Below are 22,111 nucleotides of genomic sequence, written 5' to 3' on the forward strand. Positions count from 1 at the left end.
AGATTGTGCATGTCAGGCATATTTAAATTAAAGTGCAGATATGTATGTGAAAACCTGATGGTTGGCAGAGAAGTGTCCGCTGGCTCTTGTCCAGATGACTCTGGGAGGAGGATTTCCAGGAGGAAAGCAGTTCAGTTCCAGAGTCTGACCCTCTTGGACATCAGCGATAGACGGCTGGATGGTGACAACAGAAAAGGAATGCTCTGCTGCTTGAACAAAAACAAGAAAATTAACCAATCTGAGAGACAGAAATAGCCACATAAAAACATTGTTGATGACGTTACATGTTTGAAAAATGTACCGTAACCACTAAGAGGACGACAGAATGAATCTGAAGTCATCTCACCTCTGAGAACAGTGACCCGAATTGGAGTGCTGTTTGAGCCGACACTGTTGCTACCAACGCACACGTAAGTGCCAGCGTCAGAGAGTTTAATGTTAGGGATGAAGAGAGTGCCAATGTCGGTGCGGTCCGTTTGGGCCTGCGAGGAAAAAAACATAGCAGGTTGAAAAACAAATATTTAAGGGTTTTTGTGTTTTGACAGAAAGTGAAGCACTCACCTTCCCGGTCTCTGGATACAAAACAAATATAACATTGCCAACAAGGTGACATAACTACTACTAGTGACACAAAATGCACTATGGTGCAGACTTTTCAGACAGGACAAAAGCTGTTATTGCAACAGTTGGATCATTGTTTGTGATTTCAGTGTCATTGGCCCGAGTGACAAAAGGATTTGATAAAGCCTGGCCATTATTTACACAGTGATCGGTGAGGTTAGAGCAGTTACTTTGTGATGGTAAGAATCAAATTTAACAGAGATGCACTGAGAAATTGACTTGTGACTTGTAGTCAGATGATTTTCAACTCATAATTCTTTTCTTATTAATGAATGTACAAAAACTGAGAAACTGTGTGGAAGTTATTAAAAGAAGACTCAAACTTAACTATTTCTAGTTTAAGTAATGAATTTAAATACCAAGTCAGAGAAAATATAAAATATGTTTAAGGAAACTGTATTTTCTGTGACATGTTACAACATGTCACAGATAACTATAATATTAGCAGCTAGAGAAATGGCTGAAAATATACAGCAAAGTTGTTTCATCTCATGAGATTTAATTCACTCTGTCATAGAACATTGTGGGTTTTTTTTAAATGTTTGCAGCGTTTTGCAAATCTAACATTTAAGGTAAGGTCTGCATCCCCTGTGCAGACCTTACAGGTACAGAAAAGTTGCAAGTTAGAAGATGCAACTTTACAGATTTCCAGTAAAAGATCAAAAAGACATCCTAAATTTGATGAAAAAGAAAAACAATCAAGAATTTAATGCCAGCTATAGTTTTTTAAGACAAATCAAAATTGGCTAGAGCTGGAAATCAGTAGTTAGCCACAAAACTCTGATCAGTGCATCTCTGTAATTAATTGTTTATTTTATAATGTCTATATCTATCATTGATACTTATTTTAAAAAATGAAGGAATTAGGAGGGACAGTTTTGATTATTCAAGGTGAACTCTGAATCAAAGGTTAGTTAACATTACAAGCAGGTTGTGGCAATAAAATCCCAGCAGCAGGTGGAAATATTTGGCATCAAAGAACAAAAAAACTGAACCAGGTCCATTGACTGTATTAACGTTTTAAGCTAAAGAACAGCTGCACCTGTTTTGAACTCCTGCACTCCAAGTCAGTGGCTGCAGTTAATTTTTTATGAAGCTTTGATCACATCAGAGTGGAAAGTATTCAGCAGGGTCACAGTCTGGGGACGGATTACTGTACTGTGGGAGGGGGGCCGATGTCGTGGCATCCGTGGACAAAGCTGCTTAGCTGCAGCCAAATCAACCGTGTGGGACGCTAAACCAAGCAGTGTTCGAGGCGGGTTGTGGCTCAATGTGCGTCTGAACCCATTGACGAGTTTTCAAAGCAAGCCGTTTGCTAGAGCATACAGAATTTCTGCGTGGTCGCACGGCACCGCCCAGCCCGGCTTCCCCATGGGAAAGGCTGACACAACCCAGTCGCTCTCTGAGGCAGAACTAAACGGGCCTTGTCGAGCAAAGAAGGGCCGCACTGAACCCAGAACAGCACAAACCCGTTTGGGGCTGCAGCCTCGCACAGAGCAAAACGTAATCCACAAAATCCACAAAAATATTAGTACTTCTTGACCGTTTTTACATTTTGTTACCTTTCAATTATAAACTTCATTGTATTTCATTGGAATGTAATGTGAAAGTAGTTCATATTTGTGAAAAAGGAGACAATCTAGTTATTAAGTCCAATTTTGCAATTTTCCACAAGCCAAGTAGGAGGTAAGCTAAACATAAAGAAGACGCTGCTTTAATGTCAAACAAGACCAGAACTGACTTTTGTTTGCCTATACAAAATATTATGAGTTGTGTAAAACTAACACTGCAGGTTGTAGCAGCATCATGGTAGCAAACCTGATTTGCATGTCTCTAGAAAAAAGACAGGGCAGAGTTTTATCTCCTAGTGCAGGCATCTTCAGACATCCCACAACAGCTCTTAATAACTTTGGATAAAAATTAAATGGAACCAGTTGATGTTTTTAATTACAAATGTAATAACAAATGCAGATTTTTAAAAGTTGTTCAATTTTAAAATGATACTAAAAGTACTAGTAACATGTCCTTAGTTCTGTTTCCTTGGAAGCAATCTATGTGCCTTTTCAAAGTGGCAACATTATGTATTTTTCAGGCATATAGTTGCATTTTATAGCACAATGAAGTAACTACGCTAACTTCAATAGTGATAACAATGCAAATATGTCTTAAAAGTAATTTGACATTGTAATTTAATGCCTGGAAATTGGGCATCTGTCTCTTTAAGCAACTCCTGCTCTTTCTGAAACTCTGGCTTCAGGAAGTTATCACAACATTGCTCCTCTTTTAACCCTTTAGCAACGATTTTAATCAGCGTTGCACTGAGAAGAAAAACATGATTTCACTAGATGCACAGCTCCACCAGGTGTTTGCTTATTTCTGTTGGCTAGTCTAAAGGAGCTGAGTGGGGGAGTCACAAGGGAGGACTCCTCTGTGAGGGGGAAGCTCAGAAGCTTTGAAACTGCAGCTCTGAGGAGGAACTATGATGTTGCACAGCTGATTGGTTGCCATAGGAGATTAAAGGATTTTTCAAACATGCGTGAAAGAATCAAAGCAACACTCCAGATATGTTTTTGAGGGAATAAGACTGTGACATAATCTAAATCTCAAAAAAGTCAATTTTACATAATATTGCCCCTTTAAAGAAATGTCCATCCTCTTTTATGTTTATCTTTAATTTAAATCCTAAAAAAGAAAAAAAAACATTGGTTCTCTGAAAATTAGAAGAGATTTCTTAAATTAGATAATAGCTAAAAAGTTTTCTTTCTACAAAAAGTCATGTGACAAAGCTTTTTTTGGCTGGCTTAAGAGCAAAATGTCTCCTTAGGATGTAAAAGTTTTGGATTCCTGTTCTAATAGATAATCAATCATAAACATCCAGCTAAAGCTGCAATGGGATGTGACTTGGGCTGGTCTATTGAGTTAAATATTAAAAAGAAAAATACAATGAAGTTTGTGGCTGTCACGTTTCAAAATATTCTGAAAACCTTCGTAGGCTCTATACCTAAACTTCCTATCTGCATACTTAGTGCCATTAATACATTTAGTGGAATGATGGGGTTTATTTGGGAGCTGGAAGCCCAATGTCAGGGATGATTTCATGAGGACAGCACAAAACGAGACACTGTGAAACACCTATATGAATAAAACGCTACACAGAAACAGGGACTGCATGCGGGACGTTCAACAGACCCAGCTTGTTGGTTTAAATGTTTGACACCAGCTACACATGGACTGAACGTGAGCAGCTGTGGGACATTACCACAAATTTACAGAGCGTGAATCAAGGACATGGTCATGCACTTAGTTGACGTGATGTGAGGACGAGGTCAGTGGGAGACACTGGAGTTGAACTATGAGACGGGGACAGACATGTTGACAGATGGACAGACCTGCAGCTCCTCAATACGTCTGTGTAACACATCGAGACTGTTGCTTTTAAACTGATGGAAACCGTGAGAGGGAATGGCCTGAGCAAATGGCAGAACAGGGCAGGAGGGGGGCAAACAAGAAGGGAGGGAGGGGAAAATAAAGGTCAGTGGTCAACATGCTGAAGAGTCGGATGAAATACCATCGGCACTGGACAAACCCTGAGGTGTAAGTGGAGATACAGCACAGGTGAATGTAAATGCAGAAACATTACATTTTACAAGCACTTTACTCCATTGGGACAACATTCAAGCTTTGATTATGGTTCTAGATTTTATTGTCCACAGTCGGCACCAGATGTCTCACCTCTGGGGGGAGCTGTCCTCCATTTTTCAGCCAGGTGAGCTTTGGGGTGGGCGAACCTGTTGCCCTGCAGTACAACCTCAACGGTTCCCCTTCACGGATGTCGACACTTTGAGGACTGACTTGGACTTGGGGCTGAGTGCCAATACCACTGAGGGTGTTTCCTAAATGACAGCCACAACAATCATCACAGAATATGTTTTTTTTTTGTCTTTTAGAAAATATCTGGACATTTCTACAAAAAGTGCCTTACAAAAGCATCAATAATGGACATTTAAGTTGTAGAACTACACAAAGCAGCATTATAGTAAAGTGGAAGAGAAATTACACAATGTTTACTTTAAAAAAATAATCATTTAAAGTCTGAAACGTGTTGTTACAAAAGCATGAATTTGCTCTGACGACTTTAGTCAGTCAGCGATAACTTGAAAAAGTCTGGATCAGTGCAAGGAAATAATATCCCACCAGCCAATCATTTTAATTTGCACAACTGCAAGAAGGCTTCCAGTATAGGCATGTAATAGACATATATTATGTATTAGAATGGTCTAGTCAAAGTTCTGATCTAAATCCAACTGAAAATCTGGGGTAAGTAGATGTTCACATTACACAATTCATCTCACTGACAAACTCTGAGCATACTTTGGACATGGAGGGAGGCCCGTGCTGTGTGTTCGCCATGAGTGTTCAGGGCTTTGCAGGTGTACTCCCCTTCATCAGCCGGATCTGCAGCTGGGATTGTGAGGATGCCGTTTCTTATCACAGCTCTTGGACTCAGCCTGTATCCTGGACCACCTGTAAAGATTTAATAATCAAATACTGTCTTTCCCTAGAGAAAAAGAAGAATCAACATCCAAACCATCCCCAAACTGGTCTTACCGATCCATTCTATAGCTGGTGTTGGGTTTCCAGTCACGGTGCAGCGAAGTTCTGCCCGTTGACCCTGTCGGACGTTTAGTACCGAGGGGGTGATGGTTGCTATGGGTTGGGCCCCCTCCGCAGCTACAGAAGGATATGAGGCAATGAAACATAGCTCTGATGCAGAGACATGTTAACTGGAAGTAAATCCTGATAATACAGACTGGTTTCAGGGTAGCAGTAAAGTTGAACAGTAGGGACAGGGGAATCCTGTTAAGTTGGAAGTTACTTTGAGCTTTGGGATGTGATTTTTCAGAAAGACAGAGCTGTGACTCCCACCCTTAAAGATGGCAGTCTGAGAGAATCTTTCTGTAGACAAAACAGATGTGTGAGGCACTCATTGGCATTGCTTCTTGGCATATTTCTCTCTGCAAGAGCTTGGCTCGCTTCTGTCCACTTCAATATTTGGCGTGGACAGAGCTTAATAAAAACCTCTTTCAGTTCAGAGGGAGCTGTCTAAGCAGGCTGAAAACCTGTCAAAGTCTCTGTGAAGCTTTGATTGTTTGACCCTGATGGCAAGAGAAATCCAGATTGAAAGCAACGTTTTAGTTTCTATCTCTGTAGGGAATAAGAAGCTATGGACAATAGGAAAATCTTCATTGTTCCTGATGTAATATTGTAACATTAAAACTCTGGATCTTACTTTAATTACTATTCTGATATTCTGGAGATGCTTTAACAATCCACTTGATTATGAGAGGTGACAAAATCAACATGGATCATTGTTCTGCCTAGCTAAAAGAAACTGGGACTTGCAGTAATTACACCACAAGGGAACAGAAAGTCTACATCAATTAGAAGTTCCTAGAAACTCTTGTAAACCTAAAGTAAATTGTTATTTCTTCTTAAAGGAATAATTTAACAAATATATTTCTACAAATCTTTACCAGGAATGCTAATAAAGGTGAAGAGGGATGTATTCTAAAATAAAAATAGCAAGTTAGTAAGCTATAGCTACCCGATTACCTAGCAGGGTTTAAATAATGGAACATATTACATCAGAAATTAAAGAGCAGGGCAAATTTAAATTTACCTGTCGAACTGAAGGTAAGGTTTGTGACTAATTATGAAAAAAATTCAAAGTCTTGTCTTTGATACGAAATAAACTAAGCCTGTGTGGCACTCTCATGGTTCTTCTGCTTGGTGCAATTTACTGTTTCATGCTTTTACTACTGTTTACCATCAGGATACATAATTATTTATTTAAGCATTTAAAATGCTTAAGGTGAGTTATTTAAGGTACTTTTTTCCATAAATGAAAGTGTGAAGACCAGTCTGAAAAACACATTCAAGAATGATGCAAAGAAACTGCAATGGGATGTATTGAGCACAGTTATGATGTTTGAAGCCCAGAGGACAGCATGTTTCCTTGAAAGATAGGAGGTGATGCAAAGAGAGGAGTCAAAGATCAAGAAATGTCATTTTATTTGGAAAAAAAAGTCCAAGAGCCCATAAAATTTGACAGTTCCCCCCAAAATAGCCCAATGTGATCTTTCAGAAAGATGGAAAATAGAGTTGACATTCATGAGGAAATGCCCATAAAAATGAACATGCACTTTTTCCTGCAGTGACGGACCACAATGAACCCAAAGAAGTAGATGGTGACAAGTAATGCTCATGTACAATTAGGTTTGACTCTACATAACCACAAAAGTTAATTTTAATGAGTTACAGACTGGCATATTGGACAACATGGGAGCTCCAGACTTGAGCACAGTTTCATCTGGTTTATGGACCTCAAGATCAGCTGATTGTACATGGGCATCAGCAGGCCACACACGTCTCCATGCTGTGGAAGATGAGAGCATGCACGACAAATAGAGGGAGAGTTGGGTCCGACCAGTGAGGAAACATCGCAGACTTACGCTTTCTGTGTCCTTCAAACATTTCATAGGCTGTGTAAAACATCTGAGTCTGTGAGGCCTCTGGAGACGGAGGGAGGGAGGGGGACAAGTAAACTGACAGATCAGCTCTTCAAATCAACAGCCGTTTACTGTTCCTCCAGTTTACTGTACATCCTTCTCCACACATGGGCTGCTGTGATTTATGTTGAGTTGGGCCCAGTAAAACACCACACACATGTTAAAACACGCTTAAATCATGAACCTTTGGCACAGCTTTGATTCAAGTGTTTTAAGACTATTAGCAACAGCCATTTTACACTTATTGATATTAGTTATTTCTTTTGTTTCTGATGTTTTTATTCATGTGACAAATCTTTGGGTCAGTACTTCTGTGTTCAGTTGTTTTGTTCCTATAAAAAGTCATTGACATTATTGCTCCCATTAGTTTTATGGATTTTTGAGCAGGGTTTCAACATTCAGCCATGAGTGGCTTCTAAGTGAAGTTATTGATGAAAATATAGCTGCCATTACTTTTGTTTTTGTGTAGTCCTGTTTTTTGGGCGGGGGTTTACCATGGAAAGTACTCCTAGCATAGTTTTCCTGGCTTATCTGTGTCTCTTGCAAAGCTCAAGCCATTAATTAAGCAGTTACGGTCATTACTATGCCTACTCTCTGTTTTTCTTCCCCAGAAATAGTTCACTTGGCTCAGTGCTTCTGTGGCATGGTAATTTTTTGTTACATCTTTTTCCCTTAACAGAGACATAGATGGAGCTAATGCTGTCACTAACCTTTCATTTCCTCTCTTTTATGTAGAAAGTAGACCTGGCTCAGGATTTCTGTGTTAAACTTCTTGTCACATTTGAACAATTATTGATGGACCAATTGCTGTCATTACCTTGGAGTAGTCTTTTAAATCCTTCTTCTGCTTTTCTTCTACTCACCGAAAGGACACCTGCTCCATTCTTTCTGCATTAAACTGTGCTTTTTTTTACCTTAATAAAGTCATTGGCAGAACTATTTCTGCCATTAGCTCTATGTCTCTCTATTTATTTTTTTATAGAAAGTATGCCTAGCTCAGTCATTTTGTGTTTAACTGTGTTGGAGTTGCTGGACAGATAAAAATAGCAAGTAGCCAATTGATAGACCTATTTGTGGAATTAAATCTGATCAGTCTTTGTTTTTATTCCATGTAGAATGTGCTCCCGAAATGATGTGATGAGCTTGGCTCTCGGTGTAATCAAATTATTTGATTTGGATTAAACTGAACAGCATGTAGTTGTGTCTTATTTGATTCAAACATTCTGCAAAACTTGAGAGAAATCATAATTTTCAACCACTCTGGACTCTAATTAAGACCTGTTTGTGGTATATAAGTACCTATTCATCTTGTCGATATAATGCGTTCAGAGTGATGCCCGTCAAACCTAGTTTGATGGGTTTAGAGCTCATGTTTAACTGGCAAATATCAGAATTAGTGTATTGAAGACATGATTAGATTATAGACAAAATATTTAAGCATAAAACATTTTTACCCAATAAAAATGTGTCAGTTTGCTTTACAACAAAATGCAAAAACATACACACATATACTTGCTGTGGAAACTGTGTAGCAACAAAAGAAGAACAGCTTCATATTAGTCATGCAGGTTAGTAGGAAAAAGCAGTAGTAAACAATAAAAAATTCCTTTCATCTCAGCGACTAAAACCAAGACATACAGCTTGTGGTTTTCCCAAAAAAACTGTTAAAGATGACACAGGCCAATTCACAATTCATTTTAGTCTGTTATATTTTTAATCCATTGCTTCTTTATCACAAAATGGTTTCACAGTTAAGATAAATACACTAAAAAATGATGTGTACATTTCATTTTTGTAATTTTAACAGAAACATATCTGCTATTATATAAATCAATGGGATTGAATACATAAAAAATGCCTAGTTTAACAATGTGACGTGCGGTTAAGAATATGATGCATGATATTTCTCATGAAATATTTTCTTACAAATGAACTTAATGTAAACACAGAGCATAAAAGGTAAGTGCATGTACACAGACAATCTCTTAACATAAAATAACTAAAAGCAAAGAAAATGATAGATTATCAGATTATGATTTCAGTTCCTTAAAACTAAACATGTTGTAGATAAAAAAAAAACACAACTCCGGCTGAATATTAACATAATACAGATTAAAATACTTTTATCCACTTTTTGTATCTAAAGTGATATTTTAGCTTTTAACATTGAATCTTGAAAAGAAACATTGTATAAACAGAACTGACTTGAAAGTGAAAGTGCCTTGAAAAAATATTAATACCTTTAAAACTCATACACTTTCTTAGAATTAAAACCACAAATATCAATCCATTTTATTTGAATTTTATGTGCCTGACCAACACAATGTAGCGTTTTTCAGTGAGGTGGAAACGAAAATCATACATTGTTTTCAAAATGCTCTACCTGGAAATTAATTGGTTGGCCTGTTAAATAAAATACCATTAATATACTTTGAAGTTTGTGGCTGTAAAGTGACAAAAATCAAAGGCTACAAATAATTTCTCAGGGCAATGCATCGCAGCAGTATAACAACTTTCTGCCTAATAGCACCAACATGTTTATTGACATTCATTTTCAGGTAAAAATAACAAGTTACAAACAGGCGTTTGAGCGTAAAAAGAATACTGTAAATAACAAAACTATAAGAAATAAAACAAGAAAGCGCACATGTTTCTTCTGATTCCCGTCTTATTGCAGGTGAACTGAAGAAGTCCCAGGTGCACAGTTACTTATCCTATCGTGGCATTTGCATTTCATCCCATCGTGGAACACCCCACTCAGGCAAGAGGAGCCCAGGATTAAAAACATACCCAAGAATCCAGCAACTGGCACAGAATCACCAAGGCAAAGATCCATCAGCGACGAAGAAGTGACCGAACCACCACCGATTAATTCAACCCAAGTGAAAAATAAAAATCCGCCGTAGCTCCCAGCATAGAGTTGGCAGAAAGCGTTACTTACAAAGCTGATATCCAGGAGGTTTGTTCTATTGTTTTGTTGTTTGAGGGTACTTTGTATTTGACCACAAATGTTGCAGAAATGTAGCACATTATATATTTTAATTGTTCCCTAAGACTGCGTTCATACAGCAGGCTAAGCCACACAAATCCGCCTTTTTTGCCTAAATGGGACCTATATGCAGTTTGGATCTTTTCACCCCCCCAAAAAAATCCAATCTGTGCCACTTACATATGTGGTTCTAATTTGGGTAGGCACCAGATTATTTTCAAAGCTTTTGCAGTCTGAACGGTCATGTCGCATTTTATCCGGCATTTATGTAATTGATGTGAGACACAAGTCTGTGTCCTTAAAGTGAATCGCATCACAATCTCACCCCTCTGGTTCTGACTACACATCAAAACAGACTTGTCCACAGAAATTCCAGTGAATACTCCACATAAGGTCATTTCTATTAGTTGTGCTTTTTTCATTGGCTTCATTCATGTTGTTATGATCTTGTGACGATGCTGCTGGCTCTCATTTATGGATTAAAAGTGATCCATAAACGGCTCCATCCATTGCTACTTCCGTAATGTCTGACATAAACGTTCTTCTTCTGTGCATGAGAGTCACGTTGGGGTCGTGACCCGTTCACACAGTAGTCTTGTTGCGGTCACATTTAATTAGCAGTATAAATGACATGGCAAAATAGAAAAAATCTGAATTCAGCAAAAAATCGGAATTGAGCATCAAGACCTGCTGTGTGAACATTGCCTAAACCCACAAGCTGTATTCTTTATGCAGTCCAGGAAACTCAGGTCATATAAGACATACAGGTAAAAGCCAGTAAATTAGAATATTTTGAAAAACTTGATTTATTTCAGTAATTGCATTCAAAAGGTGTAACTTGTACATCATATTTATTCATTGCACACAGACTGATGCATTCAAATGTTTTTTTCATTTAATTTTGATGATTTGAAGTGGCAACAAATGAAAATCCAAAATTCCGTGTGTCACAAAATTAGAATATTACTTAAGGCTAATACAAAAAAGGGATTTTTTAGAAATGTTGGCCAACTGAAAAGTATGAAAATGAAAAATATGAGCATGTACAATACTCAATACTTGGTTGGAGCTCCTTTTGCCTCAATTACTGCATTAATGCGGCGTGGCATGGAGTCGATGAGTTTCTGGCACTGCTCAGGTGTTATGAGAGCCCAGGTTGCTCTGATAGTGGCCTTCAACTCTTCTGCGTTTTTGGGTCTGGCATTCTGCATCTTCCTTTTCACAATACCCCACAGATTTTCTATGGGGCTAAGGTCAGGGGAGTTGGCTGGCCAATTTAGAACAGAAATACCATGGTCCGTAAACCAGGCACGGGTAGATTTTGCGCTGTGTGCAGGCGCCAAGTCCTGTTGGAACCTGAAATCTCCATCTCCATAGAGCAGGTCAGCAGCAGGAAGCATGAAGTGCTCTAAAACTTGCTGGTAGACGGCTGCGTTGACCCTGGATCTCAGGAAACAGAGTGGACCGACACCAGCAGATGACATGGCACCCCAAACCATCACTGATGGTGGAAACTTTACACTAGACTTCAGGCAACATGGATCCTGTGCCTCTCCTGTCTTCCTCCAGACTCTGGGACCTCGATTTCCAAAGGAAATGCAAAATTTGCTTTCGTCAGAAAACATGACCCAGGTGAGACGCTTTTCGCGCTGTTTCTTGGCCAACAGTGGCTTGACACGAGGTATGCGGCAGTTGAAACCCATGTCTTTCAAGCGTCTCTTGGTGGTGGATCTTGAAGCACTGACTCCAGCAGCTGTCCACTCCTTGTGAATCTCCCCCACATTTTTGAATGGTTTTTTTTTCACAATCTTGACTAGGGCGCGGTGATCCCTATCGCTCGTACACTTTTTCTGACCACAGTTTTTCCTTCCCTTTGCCTCTCTATTAATGTGTTTGGACACAGAGCTCTGAGAACAGCCAGCCTCTTCAGCAATAACCTTTTGTGTCTTTCCCTCCTTGTGTAATGTGTCGATGGTCGCCTTTTGGACAGCTGTCAAATCTGAAGTCTTCCCCATGTTTGTGCAGGCATCAGAACTGGACTGAGAGACCATTTAAAGCCCTTTGCAGGTGTTTTGAGTTAATCAGCTGATTAGTTTGTGGCACCAGGTGTCTTCAAAATTTAACCCTTACACAATATTCTAATTTTGTGACACACGGAATTTTGGATTTTCATTTGTTGCCACTTCAAATCATCAAAATTAAATGAAATAAACATTTGAATGCATCAGTCTGTGTGCAATGAATAAATATGATGTACAAGTTACACCTTTTGAATGCAATTACTGAAATAAATCAAGTTTTTCAAAATATTCTAATTTACTGGCTTTTACCTGTACATGTGAAGAAGCTAGAATAATAACATGCCAGTGAACATAACTGGACTGGCAGTTTGCTAGTAAAACATGGCACATATATGCTGACAGCAGAAGCGATAGGAGTTAGACTTCCAAGCTTAATGTGCTGTTAACCCAGTAATCAGCACTGATGTCACACAATAACAAAGCACACTAAAACAGCCGTGCATGCATCATTCCAAGCAGAAGAGAGGGGGGTTATATTAGTGAGAGACACTATAGGAGTCAAAGCTGGGGTGCAGAAGCAGGGATGAGGATGATGGGAAGTGGAATGCCATGCCGAAGGATCACAAACCTGGCACGTAGAGGGTGGCACTACTTTCATCCATGGCAAACATGTTGGAACCCGTGCAAACGTAGATGCCCGCATCCTCAGGCTGGACGTTCTGAATCGTCAGGATGCCATTGAAGTCTGTGGCGCGGTTGGGAAGCTTCCTGTTGCCTTTCCTGGTCCACACCAGTGTGTAGGCCGGTGACTGCGAAGGGGAGACCAGAGAAGACACGGACATCACAGGAAGGAGGATGATGTCTCAAAAGACTGACGGACAAACAAAGGCATCTAAGTGTCCCTCGCCAGTTGTGTTGATACCAGATTTTTATTTTTCTTTAAAAAACAAATTAAACATTTTCATTTGTCATGCTCAGAGGTCAGTGGCTGTTTACAGGTTTGTTTTAATTGTAAAAGAAAGAACAGCTGCAACTCAGTAAATTAGAATACCATTAAAATGTTTTTTGTTTTGTTTTTACTAATTCAATCCAAAACAAACTCCAATAAAAATGAAGGTTTAGTTAAAGATTAGTTGCAGAAATATCAGTCTACTGAAAAGTATATATATGATAGTATAGTATATGCACGTAACCCTTAGTGGGAAGAGTCTGATGGACAACTTTTAAGGTAGTTGCCTTTCCTATGGTTGTGTGCATCATTGCATAGCATGTACTTATTAAGAATATATTTATTGGTGTTATGAAATATTTAAATTCTCTGTGTAGCTAAAACTGTGACTTTTGATTAGCTGTAAGGCGTGATCATTAAAATCAACACATATAGAGATAATGCCTGAAATATATTACTCTGTATAATAAATTGCTTTCACCTTTTCAAGAATAACCTTAAAACTTCATCACTGGCAAGTCTGAACTTATCAAAAACTTTTCTCTGTTCATCTTCCAGGATTTAACTATGTCATTTATCATTTTGAAGACAGGCGAGTCTCTCACAGCTAAGGTTTTATGTCATATAAAATGTAAACCTATGACTTATCCGATGAGCAGGCTGTGTGTAAATATTGCAAATTCACTACCTCCTAAAGCCTTTGTTTAAAAGTTGGAGAAACTCACAAACATTAATATCCAGACAGCAGAGTTACCTTGCTCCTTGCAGTACAAATGAAGTTGACAGTGGAGCCGACCCTCACGGTCTGAGATTTAGGTTCCTCAACTGTAACCTCTATGGGTTTAGTTGGGCCACCTAAAGGAATACACAAGTTACAATCATTGTTCAGAAAATAAAAGAACACTCAGTCCAAAGGTTCTGTGTTAAAAGGACATTGTTTGCATGACAATGTTGCTGATTTCTTTGACGGTTAATTAAATGAACTGCAAATTGTTCAAATTAAAGTGGCACCTGCGACAATAATCTCAGCATGGCTCCTGTTGGAGCCACGCTGGTCTTGGCAGGTGCAGATGTAGATGCCAGCGTCAATCGGCTGGACGCTGGAGAAGTACAGCTCCGCTCCTGTGCACAGAAATAAGTAGGGTACTGTTAAAGTTTTCATCACAAGGACTTTAATTTTGCAACTAACAAAATGTGCCAAACTAGGAAGGGGCTTAAACTGGTATAAAGGTATACAGAGGTTTCAAACTGGTAACACTTTCTGCTTAGCTGTGCCTAAATTAAAAAGTCATTTATAGAACTGCCTTTGAAAGAGAAGGAGGGATGACAGTTTGCACTGGCTCCATGAATTCATAGAGTAGTGCAGTTCTGCCTCTCCTGCACATGTTGCTGTACACTGTTGGTAAGTGTACGACACTTACCAACAGTTAAGTGATGGATGTCAAAGCTTGTACAGTTTTGGCATCCATCAAGAACAACACATTTCACCCAAGCTGTTTTAAAAATAACAAATAAGAAATGTTGTAGACACGATCATACTGTAAAACCATGTAATTTTCTCCAGATTTATCATACTGTAACAATCTATTTCCAGTTCAGTGGTATCCAAACATTTTGCACCAATTCCCAAAATTGCATATAAATAAATAACATCTTCCTAACTTTTTGGGTCGAATTTTTTCTATTTTGTTCATCTGTGAAACATTTTCAGGCCTTTCCCAGCAACAACAAAAAAAATTTGACATGTTTAAAAGCATGAAAAGCATGGCTAATAAAAGCAAATATTATGTGCTGTACTGAATGCTTTCCATTTAAAAATACACACATTTATCTTTAAAAAGCCTAAAACATAACCTGGGGTGGGTTGGGTTATCACTTTTTTTTGTTGCTTATTTTCTGGTTACATAAATGACAGTTGGACAGTCATATTCTGGAATTTATTTGTAACTGCAATCTTGTTTGGACTCACTCACTGATGATGACAATATAGAAGATCCCAATGCCAGCGTCAACCCACGCCAACTGGTCATCGTGGTCTGATCGATGATCCGGATATCATTGTATTTTGATAACTGTCCTGCAGTCTTGTTAATTTGTTGAAAACAATAAATATATTAAATAATTTTTTTTTAAAAAGCCTAAAACATTATGAAAGGGTCCATCTACATCAGCTACTTTTGCTGGAGAGCCAAATTTAGACCACTGTTGAACTGCAGTTTGGAGCCATGCACCATTATTTCAGCACCCCTGCCTTATGACAAACTAAAGTGAAAGTTGATATGGAGTCTGTTTCAAAGCTGCCCTCCCGCACCTTGTCTGCGTCTGTCAGCGCTGCTGGAGATGGGCCGTCCATCTTGTCTGGACCAGAAGAAGTAGTGTGGAGGGAATCCAGAGACCTGACAGCGCAGTGTGACAGAGCTGCCAGGTGTGGCTACAAACCGCTCCGGATACACTTTCACCTCCAGGTGGGCTGCTGTAAAATTCAGCAGTAACAGCACACATTAAAAAAAAAAAATCCTTTAATAGCCACTATTTTTCTAACTTCACCACACAGGGTTTTTTCAAGTGAATGTCAGCATTTTGCATTACCGTCATTTGGGCGACACTTATTTCTGTCCTGTGGGTTGCCAACATATCCTGCAGCACAACTATTAAGGATGAAAAAAACAGTTTTTACTTATGCCATGGATTTCTTTGGCACAAAACCCCCTGCTTTCATTGAAACGATATTAGAAATATTAAAACATTGAATTTTCTCCATGACAGAAAGAACAACCGCCTCACCGTTCACAGTACTTTCCAGTATAGCCAGGCTGGCAGGAAGTGCACTGATAGTCTCCATTACCAAGGCTCTCGCATGTAGGAGAGAATCTGTCACACAAGTTACACACAAAGTTTAAAATCCACTAAAAAATAATGTGTCTAGGCAAAATATATAGATGCACAAACAGAAAACATCAGTTGGTGATCACTATCTGTTTGTTCAGCCTTGAGCAGTGTAGCAAACTCAAACAACAGATCTTTTTTTCTGGTCAATTAATGCACCATGAATCAGGGGTACTGCCAGAAAAATATCCAACGGATGAAAAGAGCCATTTATTATCTTGGGGTTACATATTGGGATCAAATATAGGGTTGTTAAAAATGTTTAAACATTGTACTTTGGGATTGTGCCTCATGTAGTAGATATTTTGTTGCATACAGTATACAATGTTGTCTTGTTTGTTTTGCTTTTTGTTATTGTCATTGTGTTCTTTTTACTCTGATCATTTTTGAGGCGATTTGTAGTTGCAACATTGTTTTTGTCTTTTGTGGAACAAGAAGAATGCACAGTGAAATTGTTCAAAGCAAAAAAAAGAAAAATCTTGGGGTGGCACACTGAAAGTCACAACAGTGGGAGTCCTATTTAGCTTAAGTTGCAGGTGAAACTTGAAATGTTAACCCTAACCCAATTGTCTGTAAATTTATATTATAGAGGACTTAAATACCAAAAACCAGTTGATTTGTGCAAGAACTAATAATGTCGGAAGCCCTTTGGAGATCTTAGAGTTAAGGTAAAGTACTACTTCCTCTGTGGTTAATGCTAGCTAATTGGAAACATAAGATGTGGGCAATTTGAAATGTGAACTTGAACCCTTTGATCTTCGTTTTGCTCAGTCTAACAGCAACTTCCCTCTAAGACATATAACAAGGCCTCTTATCCACTCAGAATATAAACATCAAAGCCTTACAGTAACTGGACTTGGGAAATCCCAGCATACAATCTAATCCTAACAGCAAGTGTGAAGTCAGTTACATGCAAGTTGCTTTGATAAATCTGCTGGTGTTGAATCAGAAGCCTAGAAGCTGAACCAATTTTCTGTAAACAGAGGAGCTGGACACAGATCAGTCTGCTGCTATAAATGGAGCTGAAATAAGAGCTCTTGGTATGTGTGCAAGCACTTACTGGTTGTCTGGGTCAGTGTGAGGGCAGCCACATCTCTGGCAGTCTTCCGGGGTGCCAGCAGTCGGGTCGCCAAAGAAGCCAGGGGCGCACTGCTCACAGAAATCTCCCTGTGTGTTGTGCAGGCAGCTCTGCAAAGAAGCCCACTGTGTTAACAGAGAAATCTAGAAACTGATATTAGTCACATGATAAACTTGTGCTCCATACTGTGCAGGTGCCAGTTTCCGGGTGGCAGGAGTCAGAGTGGCCATTGCAATCACAGGGCTCACAGTGACCCAAGTACAAACCTCCTCCAGTACGGGTGTAGCCAGGTGCACAATCCTGGAAGAGGAATGGAGTTGTTTTTTTTTAAACTAAAGAGAACAAACTGCAAAACACAAAGTCTTAACTTTTTAATGGAAATATCTTAGTACATTTGAAGCTAAACAAAACTAACTTACACATTACTTTTCAGCAATATATTGGAGCTTATTTTAAGTCAATAATCCCTTAATATTAATAAAAAAGAACTAGTTATTTTTTAAACTTATAACAAGACTTTTTCCATGTTACAAGTGTAACAATCTGGCAGTGGAACTAGTTCTTTTCCATCAATATTAAGGTATTTCTGACTTAAAACAAACTTCTACCTTGCTGGAAAGTTAACGCTAAGATATTTGCACTACAGACTAGATAAAAATACTTGCTAAGATCTTGTGTTTCTGCAGTACAGTATTCTACTGTATCCATTTGATTTAGGCAAAATGGTGAAGAGGTTTCATTATACTTTCTTTTTTATACAGAATATATCTACATATACCTGGCAGGAAAGTCCTTGGTAGCCAGGCGGGCAGCGACACTGCTCCACCTCAAAGGCCTGTGCCAAGCCACTGTAGTTGGGCACAGCCACCTCCATACTGACGTCAGAGATGCTGGACGAGCGCATATCAGTGGAGTAGGAAGCTCGGATCAGGATATCATCCAGATCAGCCAGAACCATCATCAGGTGCTCTCTGGTGGCAGGCATGCCATCAGGTCTACGCCAGTGTTCCTATGAAACAGAAAAAAATCTCAATCAGCATCATGCCAACACATTTAGGACAGATCTTTGATGATTGAAATGTGCTCATAAAACATTTCAGTTCTCCAATTTAGGTTTAGCAGACTCATCTCTAAAAACACATGTAATAATTCTACAATATGTTGTAGTGAAATATATTTAATAATGTTTTTACTGTAGTTTGGGTGAGGTAAGGATGTACTCGCCTCCCTAAAGATGATCTCGAACTGTTTTCTCTCTCTGCCGCCCGGCTGGATCCTCTGCCATGCCTGACGGGCTACCAGTGTGATGTCATTACCCTATGACGGACAACAAGGGTGGATGAGTAAATCCAGCAAATGTTGGGAGTTGTGATTGGAAACCAGCCCACCAGCTGCAAGGCATACTCACAATGATCTGAACGTCAGCATCTTCGAGTTCTGTTCCTCTGGAACCGGTCACATAGGTTATGGTGTATTTCAGTTTGCCACCATAAGAACCCACCTGAAGCATTGAAACCAATTGATGAGTTAGTTTGTTAAAATAATGCAGCATGGTTGTTTCAGCAACAGCAATGTACATAGTGACACATGAAGAGGAAAATCTCTTCTAAAATATTCAGTGTGATTCAACACAAAACAAAAAATAATGTAAACCACAGGAAAAAACATAAGCAAGTAACTCATATGATATTCATACTATTCTTATAAAGAAATCATAACATTTTATAAAATATCTTATAGTTTCATGTGTATATATTGCACGTTTTTATAATAGCAAAGTTAAAAATGCCATCCCTTTTAAGCTCTTGGTATAAGTAGACAAGATATTTTTACAGTACTCAGCATTTAAATATTTAAATATGGACATTGACTTAAAGGAAGAGAGTGGGATGGATGGATGGATGGATGGATGGATGGATGGATGGATGGATGGATGGAAAACTGGAAACTGTCAATTGTGCAAATAGAAATTAATTGTAGATGAAGAGAAAAAGACAATCATATGGTAGCTACTGTATGTGAATAATATTTATAAACAAGGACAATGTGCAGGGTGATTTAATTTGGATATTTCTAATAGTTAGAAAGTGGATAACTGAATGGGGAACGATGTCTAGATATAGAATATTTTTCCTTTCTTTACTGTTTCCCCAAAGTATATGGAGAGCAGAAAAATAGTTTCATCAATTGGACAGGAACGCTGTTATAATCAGCATAGTCCTACCAGTTACTATTATACCCATTGTTCAATTGGATATGTGTAAATAATATTTACTTTTGTGTCTTTCTTGTCCACAAATGTGTTCTATTACTCTCCTGGATTCTGTTAAATTAAGTTCTTATTTTCACAGTCAGATCTTTTACAAATTATGTTTGATATTTTAAGACTGCAAATAATGTCTCTTCTTGCAAGACAGATGTAAAGGAAATCAAAAATAATCACGTAAGGACAATGGAAATGGCTCAATGGAGTAGAAAAAAGTCTGCTAAGTGTTTTGCTGAATCCTGCCCAGAAGTATTTCCAGTTACCTTTTCCCCTGTGAACTGCTCAGGGAGCTGCCAGTACAGCACATCGTCTTGCTGCGAGCTGAAACCTTTGTAGACCAGAGCGTACTGAGAGGCCAAAGATGGAGAAAACGGCTTTAGAGAAAAAGCCACAGACAGAAAGGCAGGGAGTGCAACTTGCAAGCACGCAGACAAACAGAAAAAAGTAGGCAAGCAGGGCATAGAGAAAGTCTGACAAACATGACAAAGTTAAAGTCCTAAATTATTTTAAGTCAGAAACTACAGTTTGGTTTGTGTTATTACAGATTTCTAAAAATCAAGTTCAATTTGAAAACTGTAAAAAAAAAGACATTTAAAAATGAGCTTTGTAGCCTTATATCAAATTTCTTTACATGGATTTGTGAGATTTGGCTCTTTTTAAAACATAAAACAAAAAATTAAAAGTCTGTCTTTTCAGACTTACAAAAATTGTCTGGCCTTTGATACTGATTTCCTCTGTGATATTATGTTAACTCAAAGTAAATCTGGTCTGGTCAGTTTGTGAAGTAGACTTCATTCAAAATCTACTGTATTACTTTTTTTTTTTTAAATGGTGAGAAACAGGTGGCAAATTATTTCATGCTTTCTTGTTACCGTCTACCTTACTGCTGCCTCCAGAAGCACCAGCAGACTTGCTGAAAGTGTTCTTGCTCTGGTCACCCACAGCAGACCCAGACCCCAAAAAGAAAAGCCAAAAAGTCACCAATAGCAACGACTGACTCAAAAGTTTAAAACCCTGACATCACAACTCTGGCCGACTCCGACAGAGTGTACCTGCAGACGAGGGGCGTGGCCTGGTGAGTAAGACTGGGGCCGGGTTGGTCTAACAGAGGAAGAAACACCGGATGCGGGAGAGGAGGGGCTCAGGTTATGCAAAGACCATTGAGGAGAAGAAGAGTTCGGGACCCGGGAGGAGGGAAATGAAGATGATTTAGGAGGGGGGGGAAATGGAGGGAAACTGGCTTGTCCATTGGAGAAGTTAGACAGAATTGCCCAGACCTCATCATCCAGCTTTTTGACATCATTCTGAGGAAGCAGGGCACCAGAAACAGAGTGGAGAGGTAATGGTGGGACAGTTAGAAGGAAAAAGGTGGAGATTAGAGTTTTAGTTATTCCTCAACTGTGTGACACAATTGAGGAATTAAGTGAGCATGCTGTCATAGGAGCCAGTGATATTTGAGTATCTTAAAAAGTCTAAAGTCTCAACTATCCAGGGTCACACCAAGAGCAAACATCAAACACGTCTTCAACTCATCACATTAAACACATGCACTAACACTTAAAAACTGTCTACAGTCTGTGCCAAATACAGCACCCTATATACTCACAGATGTATGTTTTAAAGATGCATAAAAATACTAAATAATTAGTCTTTCATCACAAAATCCTATACTCACAAGGACAATTTAGGAAAAATCCAACCATTAATTTGTGTATTTTCATTTGGAGGGAGGGAAGATCCATCATAAGACAAACCACAGTTATTGACAATCCAAAAAAAATCATAAAGTCAATATATTTAAAAAAAAAAAAACATTAAAAAAATAATATTTTACTTTTTTAGGTTGAACCGAGTCCATGAACTCTACATTTTTAGCTCATGACCTCTCATTTCTCTGAAATGTAAATATTGTGCAAAGTGAAACTAGGGGACCCTTATTCTTATCTAATTTATAAAGTGAGGAAAACATGAGGACATGCTATAGAAGGAAAACAGGTCTGTGTTGATCTTCATAAGTCAGGAAGTGACTCCAAGACAATGGTTACACCCATAAACGTGCCCAAGTCTACATCAGAACAAAAATTCAAAAGTTTAAAACCACTGGAACTGTGGGAGTCAATAAGTATAGAGGGTGCTATATTCTGGTTAGAAGTGTTAGATGGTTTACACTACAGCGCAGCTCATACCAAATACCTGGCTGTCTCTTTTGGGTCTTTGTTTGGCCTTACGTTCAGCGGCCATTAGGCTCCAAACAGAAGCATCCTTCCTTAGCTGTTCCTCTGGAGAATATGAGTCACTCTATTGATGTGGATGAAGGAAGGCCTTGATCACTGTCTGTTTCACTGAGCTCATGGTATTTGCTAGTGTTGTGGCAGTGTTACTGAGGGAAAGTTAAACTTTATGAATCTCTGAAATGGACCATTAATGATCAATCTATTTACATGGCTCATGTGATGCGATGCAGAAAGCGATTCATGGAATATGCAGGTTCACTGGCCTCATGCTCACTCACTGTGTACCTTTATTTAACAACCATGACCATACCAGACCCATCAGCCACAGTTACAGACATGCATTAGATAGCACATAAAAGTTAATAATAAGGACTTTTAATCTTTTTAGATGATTTGATGATCAAAAATCCGTCATTCATTGTGGTCACTATACCTGATCTGCTCGTTTGATACGAGAAAAGTAAGAATCTTTCTACAGAAAATGGAGGGAAATGCAAA

The 22,111-nt window shown here is 38.8% G+C and overlaps 1 protein-coding gene across 1 annotated transcript in view; it reads right to left on the bottom strand.

Annotated features, from left to right (window-relative positions):
* hspg2 (heparan sulfate proteoglycan 2) overlaps positions 1 to 22,111 on the bottom strand; it is a 153,312-nt gene that overhangs the window by 24,106 nt on the left and 107,095 nt on the right. The window contains exons 36-57 of the mRNA XM_023331272.1: positions 22,047 to 22,085; positions 20,432 to 20,683; positions 20,259 to 20,309; positions 19,643 to 19,726; positions 18,522 to 18,614; positions 18,338 to 18,430; positions 17,892 to 18,122; positions 17,300 to 17,413; positions 17,096 to 17,223; positions 15,934 to 16,020; positions 15,739 to 15,797; positions 15,461 to 15,622; positions 14,161 to 14,271; positions 13,904 to 14,004; positions 12,829 to 13,009; positions 7,134 to 7,193; positions 5,230 to 5,352; positions 4,993 to 5,145; positions 4,354 to 4,514; positions 4,011 to 4,088; positions 347 to 482; positions 55 to 206 (exon numbers count right to left, since the gene is read on the bottom strand). Coding sequence (XP_023187040.1) covers positions 55 to 206; positions 347 to 482; positions 4,011 to 4,088; positions 4,354 to 4,514; positions 4,993 to 5,145; positions 5,230 to 5,352; positions 7,134 to 7,193; positions 12,829 to 13,009; positions 13,904 to 14,004; positions 14,161 to 14,271; positions 15,461 to 15,622; positions 15,739 to 15,797; positions 15,934 to 16,020; positions 17,096 to 17,223; positions 17,300 to 17,413; positions 17,892 to 18,122; positions 18,338 to 18,430; positions 18,522 to 18,614; positions 19,643 to 19,726; positions 20,259 to 20,309; positions 20,432 to 20,683; positions 22,047 to 22,085 — 2,649 coding nt within the window. The remainder of the gene's footprint in view (positions 1 to 54; positions 207 to 346; positions 483 to 4,010; positions 4,089 to 4,353; positions 4,515 to 4,992; positions 5,146 to 5,229; positions 5,353 to 7,133; positions 7,194 to 12,828; positions 13,010 to 13,903; positions 14,005 to 14,160; positions 14,272 to 15,460; positions 15,623 to 15,738; positions 15,798 to 15,933; positions 16,021 to 17,095; positions 17,224 to 17,299; positions 17,414 to 17,891; positions 18,123 to 18,337; positions 18,431 to 18,521; positions 18,615 to 19,642; positions 19,727 to 20,258; positions 20,310 to 20,431; positions 20,684 to 22,046; positions 22,086 to 22,111) is intronic.

This window comes from Xiphophorus maculatus, chromosome 1 (genome assembly GCF_002775205.1).
Source record: "Xiphophorus maculatus strain JP 163 A chromosome 1, X_maculatus-5.0-male, whole genome shotgun sequence".
NCBI lineage: Eukaryota > Metazoa > Chordata > Actinopteri > Cyprinodontiformes > Poeciliidae > Xiphophorus > Xiphophorus maculatus.